General features: G+C 40.4%; 1 protein-coding gene across 4 annotated transcripts in view; it reads left to right on the top strand.

Moving 5' to 3' along the window:
* The first annotated feature begins 787 nt into the window (after positions 1–787).
* The window catches only part of podn (podocan), a 31,960-nt gene continuing 14,983 nt past the window's right edge, over positions 788–17,764 (top strand). The window contains exons 1-4 of one of the 4 annotated variants that reach the window (XM_060937785.1): positions 788–911; positions 2,517–2,834; positions 6,773–6,866; positions 11,485–11,549. In XM_060937785.1, the coding sequence (XP_060793768.1) occupies positions 2,574–2,834; positions 6,773–6,866; positions 11,485–11,549 (420 nt within the window). In that variant the 5' untranslated portion in view covers positions 788–911; positions 2,517–2,573. Of the gene's footprint in view, positions 912–2,476; positions 2,835–6,772; positions 6,867–7,528; positions 7,729–11,484; positions 11,550–17,764 lie in introns of those variants that run through there. The other 3 variants (XM_060937786.1, XM_060937787.1, XM_060937788.1) reach the window with 3 other exon arrangements.

The raw sequence follows: 17,764 nt of genomic DNA, 5'->3' as shown, positions 1-17,764 counted from the left end.
TTATCTGTAGCCGCTTATCCTGTACAGGGTCGCAGGCAAGCTGGAGCCTATCCCAGCTGACTATGGGCGAGAGGCGGGGTACACCCTGGACAAGTCACCAGGTCATTGCAAGGCTGACACATAGACACAAACAACCATTCACACTCACATTCACACCTACGGTCAATTTAGAGCCACCAATTAGCCTAACCTGCATGTCTTTGGACTGTGGGGGAAACTGGAGCACCCGGAGGAAACCCACGCGGACACGGGGAGAACATGCAAACTCCGCACAGAAAGGCCCTTGCCAGCCATGGGGCTTGAACCCGGACCTTCTTGCTATGAGGCGACAGCACTAACCACTACACCACCGTGATTGAAGCTGGTGGAGCTTAAAGACTTAAAAAAAAAACAATTAGTGGACAAACACAATAAAAGAAACATTTTGTGATATTGCTCCAGTTTAAGAGAAGACATGAAGATAGATTTGATCAAATTTATCCAAAAATCTGAAAAATGATCATCATGACCAATATTGTTGTTTCTTCATGTACTGGCTTGACTTAAGGTAAGAAAAATCCCAAAACAAAACCACATTTTTATTGAATTTTATTGTTTATGTTTAACTTGAGCCAGACTTTTCTCATTTTAACTGGCCACTGAAACTGGGTTTCCATCGAAGAGATCCATGTTACACTGTCATTTACACAGCAGTCGTGGAAATTCTGTTGAAGATAGGAAAGTTGTCCTCTCTCTCTCTCTCTCTCTCTTGCTCTTACTCTGTCTCCATGCTTTCCTCCTGTCTCACTCCCACTCTCCATCTGCACATCTGGAACGATGGATCAGTTCTGAGTGGAGCTGCAGGTTCAAGCGCTTGGACTTAAAACCTGCTGCAGAAAAGGAATTTAATCTGAGTATTGCAGGCTGGAGAGGTAAGGCAGCTTTATATTTCATCTTATACCCCCTCCCCACCCCTCACCCCCTCTCTCCCATCTGTTGCTCTGTTGTATCTATACCATTTTTCCAGACACACAAAACACATATAATTTCTCTAGATATTCAGATGGTTTCACATTGTTGTTCCTTTACTGTGAACAGCAGATTACACTTTCTATCTATCTATCTATCTATCTATCTATCTATCTATCTATCTATCTATCTATCTATCTATCTATCTATCTATCTATCTATCTATCTATCTATCTTTGCTTAGTTATCAAGACAATCAGAGAGAGACAGAGAGAGAGAAACAGATGCATCTAAAATATGTGAATATTGTGATGTCTACCTTCATCTGAGAAATGATTTGTCATGTGATCAGTTTTTATTGTTTGTTTGTATGTGTGATTGGTTGGTTTCTTGCCAAACGCACAGTAACACACTTTTGACCACATAAACGAATGTCTGAGGATGACCTGAGGATATCTCCATAGATGGATGTATGGATAGATGGATAAACAGATAGACAGAAGGATAGATAGCCAGCAAACTAGGTTTGCACACAGTAAACACAATAACAGTTAATTAATAGACTCGGAAACAAGCATTATAATAAATAAAACACATTTCAATCTAAACAATAAGTGGACCAATTCAGAAATTAGCATTAGAGTAAATAGGCTAACTTTCAAATTAGCATCAGTAAATAAAAATACATCTCTTTTTATAAAATACAATTTACTTCATCTGTTTTCATGTTTCCTGATTTTACCCACACTCCTTACGATTTTTTTTAATGAGTCGTGTCATTTTTAAACAGTTTAAAGGACAAGAGAAACTCCTGTGTATCTGCTGTCTTGTATAAATGAGAAAGAGGTCTGAAGAGTTAATTCATTTTCATGTTTTCCATCCAGCTGTGTGACTCTTGAGAAAAGATTTCTGTCCTGTTCTGGTGCCAGTGTTTCAGACTCCAGCTCTCACTCTCACTATTGTGAACCAAACAACTGCTGAAAAAAGCTTTCAGTGTGTTTGTCGTTTCAGGCCAAAATTTAATCTTGAGTTCCTTATCTGGGTATTCAAGTGCCTGGGAAAGTATGTTTAGTTATTTTAGTGCTTCATGGCAGGAATGTCGAGAAATGAAATTAGAAATAAATCTCATAACTAAACAAAGAATGACTTCAAATATTAATTTCCAGACAAACTGAAAGAAAAAAAAAAACTGAGAGAAAAACACTCGCTCTGAAAACAGATTTCCTGGACTTACTGTAACACACACACACACACACACACACACACACACACACACACACACACAATGTTTCACCCCAGGATCAAAGTCTCCATCTCCAAACTGGCTAACTCACAAAACTAGCATTGTCATAAACCAGCTAATTTGACAAAAATGAGCACAACAATAAACAGGTTAACTCACAAACTACTACTCCACTACTCCACTACTACTACTACTACTACCACTAATAATAATAATAATAATAATAATAATAATATCATTTTAGTTCAGAATTGTGTTAAAATGTTAATGAAGTTTTGTTTCTAGCAGGTGTGTAGAGAAAGTGTGATCTGTTCTTTGATCAAAGGCTCATCTGGTTCGGAGTTTTGGCCAGACCACACAGTGTGTATTGGGCGTGTTAGCGATGATCTGGACGAGGTGTATGTTGTGTGCACTTCTGCTTTGTTGGGCTCTCATTCTTGGAGTCGAGCTTGAACACCAGCAGGAAGAGCAACACATGGACCAGAAGAATAAAGGAACAGAGAGAGATGGGAAGGGAAATACAGAGTCGATATGTCCGGATCAGTGCAGCTGCCTGGCTGAGGAAGCTATCGACTGTGCTGGGGTGAATTTATCCGAGTTCCCACAAGAGCTACCAGAAAACACACGCCAGCTCTCACTGCAGGTGTGTGTGTGTGTGTGTGTGTGTGTGTGGGCACACTTGTATTAGCTCTTTATTCTTTCCTTAGTTTTTTTTTTGTCCAGTAACTGCACTAAGATTAGTAGAGATGAACATGACCAGCAGATGTGGATAACTGACGATCTCCTGATCAAAAAGCTTGAATTCAATGTAGTACCCCCTGGTTTACATTCTCATTTTCCAAACTGATCAATTTTTCACAAATCTTTCAACATGTATTAATGCCTCGTCTGTGCCCAGATGCCAAAATTTTGCACATACAGAGGATGGAGCAGTGAAGTGATCATGCAAAGAAACTGTTGCATGTGTGAGCAGTTCAGTTCTGCGAGCACTGAGCACTAACACATACAGTGGTGCTTGAAAGTTTGTGAACCCTTTAGAATTTTCTATATTTCTGCATAAATATGACCAAAAACATCATCAGATTTTCACACAAGTCCTAAAAGTAGATAAAGAGAACCCAGTTAAATAAATGAGACAAAAATATTATACTCGGTCATTTATTTATTGAGGAAAATGATCCAATATTACATATCTGTGAGTGGCAAAAGTATGTGAACATTTGCTTTCAGTATCTGGTGTGACCCCCTTGTGCAGCAATAACTGCAACTAAATGTTTCCGGTAACTGTTGATCGGTCCTGCACACCAGGTTGGAGGAATTTTAGCCCATTTCTCCGTACAGAACGGCTTCAACTCTGGGATGTTGGTGGGTTTCCTCACATGAACTGCTCGCTTCAGGTCCTTCCACAACATTTCGATTGGATTAAGGTCAGGACTTTGACTTGGCCATTCCAAAACATGAACTTTATTCTTCTTTAACCATTCTTTGGTAGAACAACTTGTGTGCTTAGGGTCGTTGTCTTGCTGCATAACCCACCTTCTCTTGAGATTCAGTTCATGGACAGATATCCTGACATTTTCCTTTAGAATTCGCTGGTATAATTCAGAATTCCTTGTTCCATCAATGATGGCAAGCCGTCCTGGCCCAGATGCAGCAAAACAGGTCCAAACCATGATACTACCACCACCATGTTTCACAGATGGGATAAGGTTCTTATGCTGGAATGCAGTGTTTTCCTTTCTCCAAACATAACACTTCTCATTTAAACCAAAAAGTTCTATTTTGGTCTCATCCATCCACAAAACATTTTTCCAATAGCCTTCTTGCTTGTCCATGTGATCTTTAGCAAACTGCAGACGAGCAGCAATGTTCTTTTTGGAGAGCAGTGGCTTTCTCCTTGCAACCCTGTCATGCACACCATTGTTGTTCAGTGTTCTCCTGATCGTGGACTCATGAACATTAACATTAGCCAATGTGAGAGAGGCCTTCAGTTGCTTAGAAGTTACCCTGGGGTCCTTTGTGACCTTGCCGACTATTACACGCCTTCCTCTTGGAGTGAGCTTTGTTGGTTGGCCACTCCTGGAGAGGGTAACAATGGTCTTGAATTTCCTCCATTTGTACACAATCTGTCTGACTGTGAGCTGGTGGAATCCAAACTCTTTAGAGATGGTTTTGTAACCTTTTCCAGCTTGATGAGCATCAGCAACGCTTTTTCTGAGGTCCTCAGAAATCTCCTTTGTTCGTGCCATGATACAATTCCACAAACATGTGTTGTGAAGATCAGATTTTGATAGATCCCTGTTCTTTAAATAAAACAGGGTGCCCACTCACACCTGATTGATTGAAAACACCTGACTCTAATTTCACCTTCAAATTAACTGCTAATCCTAGAGGTTCACATACTTTTGCCACTCATAGATATGTAATATTGGATCATTTTCCTCAATAAATAAATGGCCAAGTATAATTTTTTGTCTCATTTGTTTAACTGGGTTCTCTTTATCTACTTTTAGGACTTGTGTGAAAATCTGATGATGTTTTAGGTCATATTTATGCAGAGATATAGAAAATTCTAAAGGGTTCACAAACTTTCAAGCACCACTGTACTCTTGACCATATAGTGTCAATCTCAGCGCAAGGACTTAAAGAGGGATAAATAAAATGTTTTGTGATGCCCTGGATTAATTAATACTTAGCCATTTTGTTTCAGTGTTAGTATCAACAAGTTCCATTAGACATGTACTCACACTCCTACTTTACTTTGTCCAAAGAAAGATATTGATTTTTATCATCACTTTGTTAATTGCCTCCAAAATAAAGTTCCAAAATAAGACACTTTGTTTTTATTCTAATGCACATTGTACAAGCCTTTTTATCAGCTGAATTCCTTCAACCTATTTTTTTTTTTGCCTAACATACCCACTGACATTTCAAGCAAGCTAACTTTAAGTGAAACTTTAGCTTGTTGAAAACATTTTAAAAAATTATTATCATTAATAATAAATATAAATAACTATTTTATTAGCTTATGTTCTTGGCTGCAGGAGTGGAACCCAATGTGATCTTCTGCTGTTACATGGTGAGATGTTTTTCTGCTCACCATGGTTCTTAAGAGTTCCTATGAGTTACTTTATCCTTCCTGGCAGCTCGAAACAATCTGGCCATTTTCCTCTGACCTCTTTTATCAACAAGATGTTTCCACCACCAGAACTGTCGCTCAATCGATGTTTTTTTGTTTTTTGCACCATTCTGTGTAAACTCTAGAGACTGTTGTGTGTGAAAACCCCAGGAGATAATCAGTTTCTGAAATACTCAAACCAGTCCATCTGGCACCAACACCCATGCTACAGTGAAAGTCACAGAGATCATAATTTTTCCCATTCTGATGTTTGAAGTGAACATTAACTGAAGCTCTTGATTTGTATCTGCGTGATTTGATGCATTGTGCTGCTGTCAAGGGATCGGCTGATTAGAGAACTGCATAAAACAGCAGGTGTATGGATGTTCCTAATAAAGTGGCCAGTGTGTGTGTTTGTGTGTGTATATATATATATATATATATATATATATATATATATATGATTAAAATGCAACTTAATTTGACATTGACATTTTCATCACACTATCTTGAAGCCCCTGCCAGGCCACTATGAACCTTGCTCTAATTTACCTCGCTGATTGGAGGTTATGTAAATGTGCTAATGTGAATGACCAAATCAGTGCAATATGTGTAAGATTAATCTGTTCATTATGAACACACACACACACACACACATATATATATATATATATATATATATATATATATATATATATATATATATATACTATATTGCCAAAAGTATTCGCTCACCTGCCTTGACTCACATATGAGCTTAAGTGACATCCCATTCCTAATCCATAGGGTTCAATATGACGTCGGTCCACCCTTTGCAGCTAGAACAGCTTCAACTCTTCTGGGAAGGCTGTCCACAAGGTTTAGGAGTGTGTTTATGGGAATTTTTGACCATTCTTCCAGAAGCGCATTTGTGAGGTCACACACTGATGTTGGACGAGAAGGCCTGGCTCTCAGTCTCCGCTCTAATTCATCCCAAAGGTGTTCTATCGGGTTGAGGTCAGGACTCTGTGCAGGCCAGTCAAGTTCATCCACACCAGACTCTGTCATCCATGTCTTTATGGACCTTGCTTTGTGCACTGGTGCACAGTCATGTTGGAAGAGGAAGGGGCCAGCTCCAAACTGTAAAAACAGTCTGCATGCCTAGGTGCTTGATTTTATACACCTGTGGCCATGGAAGTGATTGGAACACCTGATTCCGATAATTTGGATGGGTGAGCAAATACTTTTGGCAATATAGTGTATATAAATACCATGACCCTGAAAATCATACAGTAAGAACACATTTCAAATTTTCTAAATTCTAAATTTCATAATCTCATTATGTACATCTCAAAGAAATGAAGCGATGAGTGTCTGAAAGAACAGCAGGGACTCATCAAGCTTTCAAAAAAATGCAAAAGCATATTAAAATCAGGTTTATTTCAAGACATCTCATTTTTTGTCTTTTCCTATTTCTGTATCAGAACAATCAGATTTCAGAAATCAGAGCGGAGGATCTCTCACGGCTTATTCATTTGGAGACTCTCAACCTCCAGAACAATCGCCTCACAACACAGGGTGAGTGTGTGTCTGTGTGTATGTGTAAGTTTCTGTGATTTGTTAGCTACATCAGCCTCCAGCCACCAAACTTGGCTGAATGACTACATTTGGGCAGACAGGAGCGTGTACATTTCATTGTTGGCAGAACGATTGCTTTCGCTGTAGTTTTTTTCATATGAAATAGATTTTTTGGTGAGATTGGGTTTGTTTGTGTGTGTGTGTGTGTGTGTGTGTGTGTCCAAGAGCATGGTTAAGTGTAAAATAACAAATGGTGATGAATGAAGTCCAGCAAGGTCAGATAAATGCAAATTAAATACAAGAAAAATAAACTTAGAGCTTTTTCTTTAGTTAAACATCCATAACTTTGGGTCAAAGGAACTGTTTCCAAAGCTACCACAACATTTTTATGCAGTGATTCTTTTTTTTTTTTTACTGAAGATTACATGGTGTAACTTCATAAAATATATTTTATAAGGAATAAAACACTCAGCAGGGTTACTATGACCACTCTAAAGTAAATTAGATTTTTCAATTATTATCATCATACTTTAAATTCGTTTATAGTTCCATTTAATGATGTGGGACGTCCGTCATACAAGTTAGTTCCTGTTCTTACTGACGTTATAGCAGCTATAAACAGTCGTTCCCTCACCAGACTCTCTTTTTTCTCTCTCTTGAAGTTAAAGCCCCATTATGCGAGAATTGGTATTTTTCGCTCCTGGGCTCCCAATACAGTTGCTGAGAGTAATTCACTTTTATGGCACTGTCGTAAATACAATTCATGCTTTGAACTCCATCATGGACAGCAGTACACATGCATTTGTTTACAAGCTGAAGGATATGGAACGCCACACGCCAAAGAACCATGTCGACCAAAAAGGTAGAGTAATATTAAAAGATTTTACACAAATATGACTGCATAGTTTTATTTATTGTGACATTGGAAATGAACACTTACATAAGAAAAAGAATAACAAAGTTTTAGTTTTGCTAAAATGCCATGTTTGCATTTTCAGGCCATGTACATTGTTTGCTAAGTGTTTGAATGTGGTGTGTGTGTGTGTGTGTGTGTGTGTGTGTGTGTGTGTGTGTGTAAAATCAACATGACATAGGCACATATTGCACCTAATATACATTGGGCAGTGTAATCTATCACAAGCTAGTTGACAGATTTGCAAAGTTGCAAGTTTTCAAGGCTTATTTGATGTGAGATAACAAAGACTGACACAGTGTTTTGCTGTGGGATGAAATTATTTATTTGCACGCTAACACTGACATATATAATGCTGGGGGATGCTAACAGACATAGAACAACTAGTCAACTAAATTAACTTTACAAAACTTGGATGTCTCTGACACAAAGTCATGCAAACTTTGGTGACAAGTTCGCCAACAAAGTTAGACAGCAACCACCACAAGTATTGTCAGTACCTATGTCTGAGTGTTATCTAGCAATTTTGCTAACATCCCCTCAAGATGTAGCTAGCAGCTAAGCCTCTTTTGAAATGAGCTGACTTAGCTTATTATTAAAAGCTAGCGAGTCGACAACTTTGCTTAGACAGCCAAATATTAAGCAAGTGCAACAACACAACACATAGCAAGGCAACTAAATTAATATTGCTAGTTCAACATAGAGAAACCCAGTTCAGCATCTGTCTTGCAGCCTTTTATCTTTCTTAGCTCTTGCCAATGAGTAAAAACCATTTCAGGATTTACTCTTGTCTGGTGTCTTGCTTGATCATGCTCTGTTTTCTTTTCCTGGCTTCCTCTGACACCGTATTCTTTAGTCTCTTTATCTTGACTGCCATGATGTCTGTACTGAGAATACAGATTTAGCCTCTTTTTATAGGCTTATAAGATATACAGTGGGGCAAAAAAGTATTTAGTCAGCCACCAATTGTGCAAGTTCTCCCACTTAAAAAGATGAGAGAGGCCTGTAATTTTCATCATAGGTACACTTCAACTATGAGAGACAGAATGGGGGGAAAGAATCCAGGAAATCACATTGTAGGATTTTTAATGAATTAATTGGTAAATTCCTCGGTAAAATAAGTATTTGGTCACCTACAAACAAGCAAGATTTCTGGCTCTCACAGACCTGTAACTTCTTCTTTAAGAGGCTCCTCTGTCCTCCACTCGTTACCTGTATTAATGGCACCTGTTTGGACTCGTTATCAGTATAAAAGACACCTGTCCACAACCTCAAACAAACAGTCACACTCCAAACTCCACTATGGTCAAGACCAAAGAGCTGTCAAAGGACACCAGAAACAAAATTGTAGACCTGCACCAGGCTGGGAAGACTGAATCTGCAATAGGTAAGCAGCTTGGTGTGAAGAAATCAACTGTAGAAGCAATTATTAGAAAATGGAAGACATACAAGACCACTGATAATCTCCCTCGATCTGGGGCTCCACGCAAGATCTCACCCTATGGGGTCAAAATGATCACAAGAACGGTGAGCAAAAATCCCATAACCACATGGGGGGACCTAGTGAATGACCTGCAGAGAGCTGGGACCAAAGTAACAAAGGCTACCATCAGTAACACACTACGCTGACAGGGACTCAAATCCTGCAGTGCCAGACGTGTCCCCCTGCTTAAGCCAGTACATGTCCAGGCCCGTCTGAAGTTTGCTAGAGAGCATTTGGATGATCCAGAAGAGGATTGGGAGAATGTCATATGGTCAGATGAAACCAAAATAGAACTTTTTGGTAAAAACTCAACTTGTTGTGTTTGGAGAGAAAGAATGCTGAGTTGCATCCAAAGAACACCATACCTACTGTGAAGCATGGGGGTGGAAACATCATGCTTTGGGGCTGTTTTTCTGCAAAGGGACCAGGACGACTGATCTGTGTAAAGGAAAGAATGAATGAGGCCATGTATCATGAGATTTTGAGTGAAAACCTTCTTCCATCAACAAGGGCATTGAAGATGAAACGTCGCTGAGTCTTTCAGCATGACAATTACCCCTTTTCCACCAAATCAGTTCCAGGGCTGGTTCGGGGCCAGTGCTGGTGCTGGTTCACAACTCGTTCAACTTGCGAGCCAGCTGAGAACCAGTTTGCTTTTCCATAGCTCGCGGTGCTAAGGGAAAACACGTCATTACGTCGCTGTATACGTCATTTACGTCGCTACGTTTGCATAAACCTTGGCACGAATATCGAAGCAAAAACAACATGGAAGAAGCAGCAGCAGCAGCAACAACAATAATAATAATGGATGACTTCACGTTTGTACAGCTGCTGCTTCTCGTCGCTTAAAAATGGCGATCTTTCGCGGTCTTGTTATTGTTGTTGGTCTTAACAACTCCGCCCCCCCGCTGACATAAGCGGATCTTTCCTCTGGCCCAGCAGAGAGTTGGTGCTAGCCTGGAACTGGTTTTTCTGGCCCCAGAGCCAGTTCTTTGTCAGTGGAAACAGAAAACCCGGTTCCAAACTAAGCACTGGCCCTGAACCAGCCCTGGAACTGCTTTGGTGGAAAAGGGGCAAATGATTCCAAACACACCACCCGGGCAACGAAGGAGTGGCTTCGTAAGAAGCATTTCAAGGTCCTGGAGTGGCCTAGCCAGTCTCCAGATCTCAACCCCATAGAAAATCTTTGGAGGGAGTTGAAAGTCCGTGTTGCCCAGCGACAGCCCCCAAACATCACTGCTCTAGAGGAGATCTGCATGGAGGAATGGGCCAAAATACCAGCAACAGTGTGTGAAAACCTTGTGAAGACTTACAGAAAACGTTTGACCTCTGTCATTGCCAACAAAGGGTATATAACAAAGTATTGAGATAAACTTTTGTTATTGACCAAATACTTATTTTCCACCATAATTTGCAAATAAATTCTTTAAAAATCAGACAATGTGATTTTCTGGATTTTTTTTTTCTCATTTTGTCTCTCATAGTTGAGGTATACCTATGATGAAAATTACAGACCTCTCTCATCTTTTTAAGTGGGAGAACTTGCACAATTGGTGACTGACTAAATACTTTTTAGCCCCACTGTATGGAATAATACGCTATCTAGGCTTCCCAATTTTGGAAGCTGTCAGTGGTGCTCTAAGACGTTTCTTGTGAGATGTCTCATGGATGCCCCATTAGAGTTATATAGTGCTATAACTGGCGAATCAGGCGCAGACTCTGAATGGAAGACAAGCCATTCTCCCTATTACAAGGCAATGTACCATCAAAATGATTTTAAAGCTGATATTTTAAGGTAAAAATCCTACCTATTGTTATTTGAATAAGACCGCAGCTTGTCATGTTACCGAAAAAAACGCAAAGCATAAACTCCTGTCCTGAAGATGTTGGAAAACTTAGTTACGGCACTGTCTCTAACTGTTACAAAGCATTGACAGTGAAGATTCCTACCATTCCACTGTACACATACCTGTGAAAGGGCTCTTACTATACAAACATACAAACAATTACATATTAGAATGAGGGTATTAATATAAACTTGTGATTTGCAGCTGCACTACTGTCAGAGCTGCTGTTATGGAAAATTAATGAACACTTTCTGACCCATCACAATCCAGAATTGTGGTGTAACTTTTATTTTATTAGCATGTGAGGATTTGAGTCGTATTGTGAGCCAATCAGGTTCCGATATGCAAAGTAAGTGTGTGTGTGTGTGGTTCCAGGCCTTGAAGATGATGGGTTTGAAGCTCTGGAGCAGCTCAGTTACTTATACTTGGCGAATAACAAGGTACGACCAGAAGTCATTGTGTAAATGAATGCTCTTTGTAATAATAACACATCTTTTATATTTTAAAGCCTTTACCTTTAAAGAGCAAATTTAAAAAATCTGTGTAGAAAAAAAACATCACAAATTTAGCAAAACAAAGCATCTGTCCCCATTAGACATGTTCTGATAATCAGGTGTGCAATATATCACAATATTCAACACTCAATATCATTATCAAGAACACTCCAAAATACCATCATTAGCCCCTTGCTAGCTGTCGGGGCTTCTTTGTCTTTTTTAAAAAGGTTTTGGACATTTGTATAAATTTGAAAGTAGTATCATATTTGTCCTTGTCACAAAATATATTATATACCACAACTATGCACAAAACTGTCACATTGACTGCAAAAAACATGTTTACAAATAACCTGTTTATTTCTTAGCTAACATTTTCTTTACTGAAAGGATTAGCATCCTGTATTTGTTACCATAATCTACCAGAAGTCATTCCAATTATTATGTTTAGCAATTATTCAATAGTGAACTGGCTGTTTATATTTACACCGTCCCATTTTGTTGTCACAGACAAACAACACATTTTATTACACATTGTCAAGTCAAGTCAAAGTCCTTCTCACACCAGAATCTGGTCTTCCCAGGCAGTCTCCTGTCCCAGTACTAACCAGCTCTTTAAGGCATATGGGTGCAGCGCCAATCTCCATTTCAATAGCCCTCAGCCTCTTGCCTATACAGCTAGGGTTACAGTGGGTGGCTAGTCCTCTGGTAACCGTAAGAGTTTGACTTCCTCACTTGCATCTGTATTGCAGCGTGCCTTGCTAGACAGTAATAGGTACCATTTTTATGATGGTCTTTGATATGACCCAACTGTGAGTAGAACTTGCGATTTCCCAGTCGAGAGGCGGACACACTAACCACGAGGCCAACTCACGGTCAGCACAGATTGTAAAAGAATCATTTTGCATAACTTGGTGATTTAGTGCCACTGTGACCAAAGACAGTCTCAGAGTGTGCACACTGTGACAACACTCATTTTGGATGATACGAAACTCATGGGACAGCTACAAATATGAGAAAAGCAAAACAATCATTGAACTAGTTAACCTGTTCATTCCATCTTGTGTTTCTTATCTAGCAGCTATGTTTGCTATGTTAGCTTGCACTTAGTACAAGAATTAGCTGAGTTAGAGGGTTATTATGTGCATTCATGTGCTCATGAAATTAATACAAATACAACCCCGATTCTGGCGGCACGGTGGTGTAGTGGTTAGCGCTGTCGCCTCACAGCAAGAAGGTCCTGGGTTCGAGCCCTGGGGCCGGCGAGGGCCTTTCTGTGTGGAGTTTGCATGTTCTCCCCGTGTCTGTGTGGGTTTCCTCCGAGTGCTCCGGTTTCCCCCACAGTCCAAAGACATGCAGGTTAGGTTAACTGGTGACTCTAAATTGACCATAGGTGTGAATGTGAGTGTGAATGGTTGTCTGTGTCTATGTGTCAGCCCTGTGATGACCTGGCGACTTGTCCAGGGTGTACCCCGCCTTTTGCCCGTAGTCAGCTGGGATAGGCTCCAGCTTGCCTGCGACCCTGTAGAAGGATAAAGCGGCTAGAGATAATGAGAATGAGACAACCCCGATTCCAAAAAAGTTGGGACAAAGTACAAATTGTACATAAAAATGGAATGCAATAATTTACAAATCTCAAAAACTGATATTGTATTCACAATAGAACATAGACAACATATCAAATGTCGAAAGTGAGACATTTTGAAATTTCATGCCAAATATTGGCTCATTTGAAATTTCATGACAGCAACACATCTCAAAAAAGTTGGGACAGGGGCAATAAGAGGCTGGAAAAGTTAAAGGTACAAAAAAGGAATAGCTGGAGGACCAAATTGCAACTCATTAGGTCAATTGGCAATAGGTCATTAACATGACTGGGTATAAAAAGAGCATCTTGGAGTGGCAGCGGCTCTAAGAAGTAAAGATGGGAAGAGGATCACCAATCCCCCTAATTCTGTGCCGACAAATAGTGGAGCAATATCAGAAATAGTTTGACAGTGTAAAATTGCAAAGAGTTTGAACATATCATCATCTACAGTGCATAATATCATCAAAAGATTCAGAGAATCTGGAAGAATCTCTGTGCGTAAGGGTCAAGGCCGGAAAACCATACCGGGTGCCCGTGATCTTCGGGCCCTTAGACGGCACTGCATCACATACAGGCATGCTTCTGTATTGGAAATCACAAAATGGGCTCAGGAATATTTCCAGAGAACATTATCTGCGAACACAATTCACCGTGCCATCCGCCGTTGCCAGCTAAAACCCTATAGTTCAAAGAAGAAGCCATATCTAAACATGATCCAGAAGCGCAGACGTCTTCTCTGGGCCAAGGCTCATTTAAAATGGACTGCGGCAAAGTGGAAAACTGTTCTGTGGTCAGACGAATCAAAATGTGAAGTTCTTTATGGAAATCAGGGATGCCATGTCATTCGGACTAAAGAGGAGAAGGACGACCCAAGTTGTTATCAGCGCTCAGTTCAGAAGCCTGCATCTCTGATGGTATGGGGTTGCATTAGTACGTGTGTCATGGGCAGCTTACACATCTGGAAAGACACCATCAATGCTGAAAGGTATATCCAAGTTCTAGAGCAACATATGCTCCTATCCAGATGACGTCTCTTTCAGGGAAGACATTGCATTTTCCAACATGACAATGCCAAACCACATACTGCATCAATTACAGCATCATGGCTGTGTAGAAGAAGGGTCCGGGTACTGAACTGGCCAGCCTGCAGTCCAGATCTTTCACCCATAGAAAACATTTGGCGCATCATAAAACGGAAGAGACGACAAAAAAGACCTAAGACAGTTGAGCAACTAGAATCCTACATTAGACAAGAATGGGTTAACATTCCTATCCCTAAACTTGAGCAACTTGTCTCCTCAGTCCCCAGACGTTTACAGACTGTTGTAAAGAGAAAAGGGGATGTCTCACAGTGGTAAACATGGCCTTGTCCCAACTTTTTTGAGATGTGTTGTTGTCATGAAATTTAAAATCACCTAATTTTTCTCTTTAAATGACACATTTTCTCAGTTTAAACATTTGATATGTCATCTATGTTCTATTCTGAATAAAATATGGAATTTTGAAACTTCCACATCATTGCATTCTGTTTTTATTTACAATTTGTACTTTGTCCCAACTTTTTTGGAATCAGGGTTGTACATGATCCTGAGCTAGAACATTATGAAGGAAATTATATTTAAGTTGTTGTTCGCTTTTGATCTGTCTGTACTGAAGGAGGTTAACTTGACAAAGTATGATCTCAGAATGTAGACCTCTGCCGCCTAAGAGATTCTGCCTCATGGATCGACCAGGGAGCAAACAGTCACTGACACAGACACAGTTGTTCAGAGATGTTTCTCAGTTTATTATAGGACAAACATGAGTATATATTCACATTCAAGAGTGTGGTGTAGCTATGTGATCGGATGATAATGATTTAAGAAGCTGGGCGGCATGGTGGTGTAGTGGTTAGCACTGTCGCCTCACAGCAAGAAGGTCCTGGGTTTGAGCCCGGCGGTCAACGGGGCCCTTTCTGTGTGGAATTTGCATGTTCTCCCCGTGTCTGTGTGGGCTTCCTCCAGGTGCTCCGGTTTCCCCCCACAGTCCAAAGACATGCAGGTTAGGTTAATTGGTGGCTCTAAATTGACTCTAGATGTGTCTACTACCCCTTTTCCACCAAATCAGTTCCAGGGCTGGTTCGGGGCTGGTGCTGGTTCACAATTCGTTCAACTTGCGAGCCAGCTGAGAACCAGTTCGCTTTTCCATAGCTCGCGGTGCTAAGGGAAGCCACGTCATTACGTCGCTGTATACGTCAGTTACGTCGCTACATTTGCATAAACCTTGGCGCGAATATCGAAGCAAAAACAACACGGAAGAAGCAGCAGCAGCAGCAACAACAATAATAATAATGGATGACTTTGCGTTTGTACAGCTGCTGCCTCTCGTCGCTTAAAAATGGCCATCTTTCGCGGTCTTGTTATTATTGTTGGTCTTAACAAATCCGCCCCCCCGCTGATGTAAGCGGTTCTTTCCTCTGGCCCAGCAGAGAGTTGGTGCTAGCCTGGAACCATTTTTTCTGGCCCCAGAGCCAGTTCTTTGTCAGTGGAAACAGAAAACCCGGTTCCAAACTAAGCACTGGCCCTAACCCAGTCCTGGAACTGCTTTGGTGGAAAAGGGGCATATGTGTCAGCCCTACGATGACCTAGAGACTTGTTCAGGGTGTATCCCACCTCTCGCCCATAGTCAGCTGGGATAGGCTCCAGCTTGCCTGCAACCCTGTACAGGATAAGCGGCTACAGATAATGGATGGATGGATTTAAGAAGCTGAGTTGTCTATGTGACAGAGAAATGTAAATGGGTGATGAAGCATTATATCACTGATTTAGACTACACTACTTTATGAAAGAAGCAAAATGGCATGGTGGTGCAGTGGTTAGCACTGTTGCCTCACAGCAAAAAGGTTCCGGGTTTGAATCTCATGGCTGATGGGGCCTTTCTGTGTGGAGTTTGCATGTTCTCCCCATGCCTGCATGGACATGCAGATTAGGTAAAAATTGTTGAAGTTGTTACCTGTTGTTCTGGATAAATGCCTGCAGTTAACAGAGACACTATGTACTGTACCATGCCATCACCTGTTAGGATCATAATCTTATGAAAAGAAGAAAGACATTACTGGTCAACATAACCTTCATTAAGCAGAGAGCAGAATGTGTGAGCAAAGATAAATGTCAAGGATTTAACTAACCAAAACAAGTACCAATCAGAACAGCTTGCACCAGTTCCAAGCATGCCAACCATATATTTTGATCAGTTGTTATTTATTTATTTATTTTTGTTATACTCTTTTGCAGTGGTGGAAATATAACAGAAAATTGGAAAACAGAACCGGCTAATGTTAGCAAGGTGGTCCCTCTGAGCTAGTAACTTAAGACTTAGAGCTAACCTACTAGCAACAGTTAGGTCCATAAATATTTGGACAGAGACATTTTTCTAATTTTGGTTCTGTACATTACCACAATGAATTTTGAACAAAACAATTCAGATGCAGTTGAAGTTCAGACTTTCAGCTTTAATTCAGTGGGTTGAACAAAATGATTGCATAAAAATGTGAGGAACTAAAGCATTTTTAAAACACAATCCCTTCATTTCAGGGGCTCAAAAGTAATTGGACAAATTAAATAATTGTAAATAAAATGTTAATTTCTAATACTTGGTTGAAACCCCTTTGTTGGCAATAACTGCCTAAAGTCTTGAACTCATGGACGACATCAGACGCTGTGTTTCCTCCTTTTTAATGCTCTGCCAGGCCTTTACTGCACCGGTTTTCAGTTGCTGTTTGTTTGTGGGCCTTTCTGTCTGAAGTTTAGTCTTTAACAAGTGAAATGCATGCTCAATTGGGTTGAGATCAGGTGACTGACTTGGCCATTCAAGAATATTCCACTTCTTTGCTTTAATGAACACCTGGGTTGCTTTGGCTTTATGTTTTGGGTCATTGTCCATCTGTATTATGAAATGCCGACCAATCAGTTTGGCTGCATTTGGCTGGATTTGAGCACACAGTATGTCTCTGAATACCTCAGAATTCATCCGGCTGCTTCTGTCCTGTGTCACATCATCAATAAACACTAGTGACCCAGTGCCACTAGCAGCCATGCATGCCCAAGCCATCACACTGCCTCCGCCATGTTTTACAGTTGATATGGTATGCTTTGGATCATGAGCTGTACCACGCCTTTGCCATACTTTTTTCTTGCCATCATTCTGGTATAGGTTGATCTTGGTTTCATCTGTCCAAAGAATGTTCTTCCAGAACTGTGCTGGCTTTTTTAGATGCTTTTTTAGAAAAGTCCAATCTAGCCTTTTTATTCTTGAGGCTTATGAGTGGCTTGCACTGTGCAGTGAACCCTCTGTATTTACTTTCATGCAGTCTTCTCTTTATGGTAGATTTGGATATTGATACGCCTACCTCCTGGAGAGTGTTGTTCACTTGGTTGGCTGTTGTGAAGGGGTTTCTCTTCACCATGGAAATTATTCTGCGATCATCCACCACTGTTGTCTTCTGTGGGCGTCCAGGTCTTTTTGCATTGATGAGTTCACCAGTTCTTTCTTTCTTTCTTTCTTTCTTTCTTTCTTTCTTTCTTTCTTTCTTTCT

The sequence above is a fragment of the Neoarius graeffei genome, chromosome 13, assembly GCF_027579695.1.
Source record: "Neoarius graeffei isolate fNeoGra1 chromosome 13, fNeoGra1.pri, whole genome shotgun sequence".
NCBI classification, from domain to species: Eukaryota; Metazoa; Chordata; class Actinopteri; order Siluriformes; family Ariidae; genus Neoarius; species Neoarius graeffei.
The sequence above is the reverse complement of the archived record's forward strand: the minus strand, read 5'-3'. Positions and strand labels throughout refer to the sequence as shown.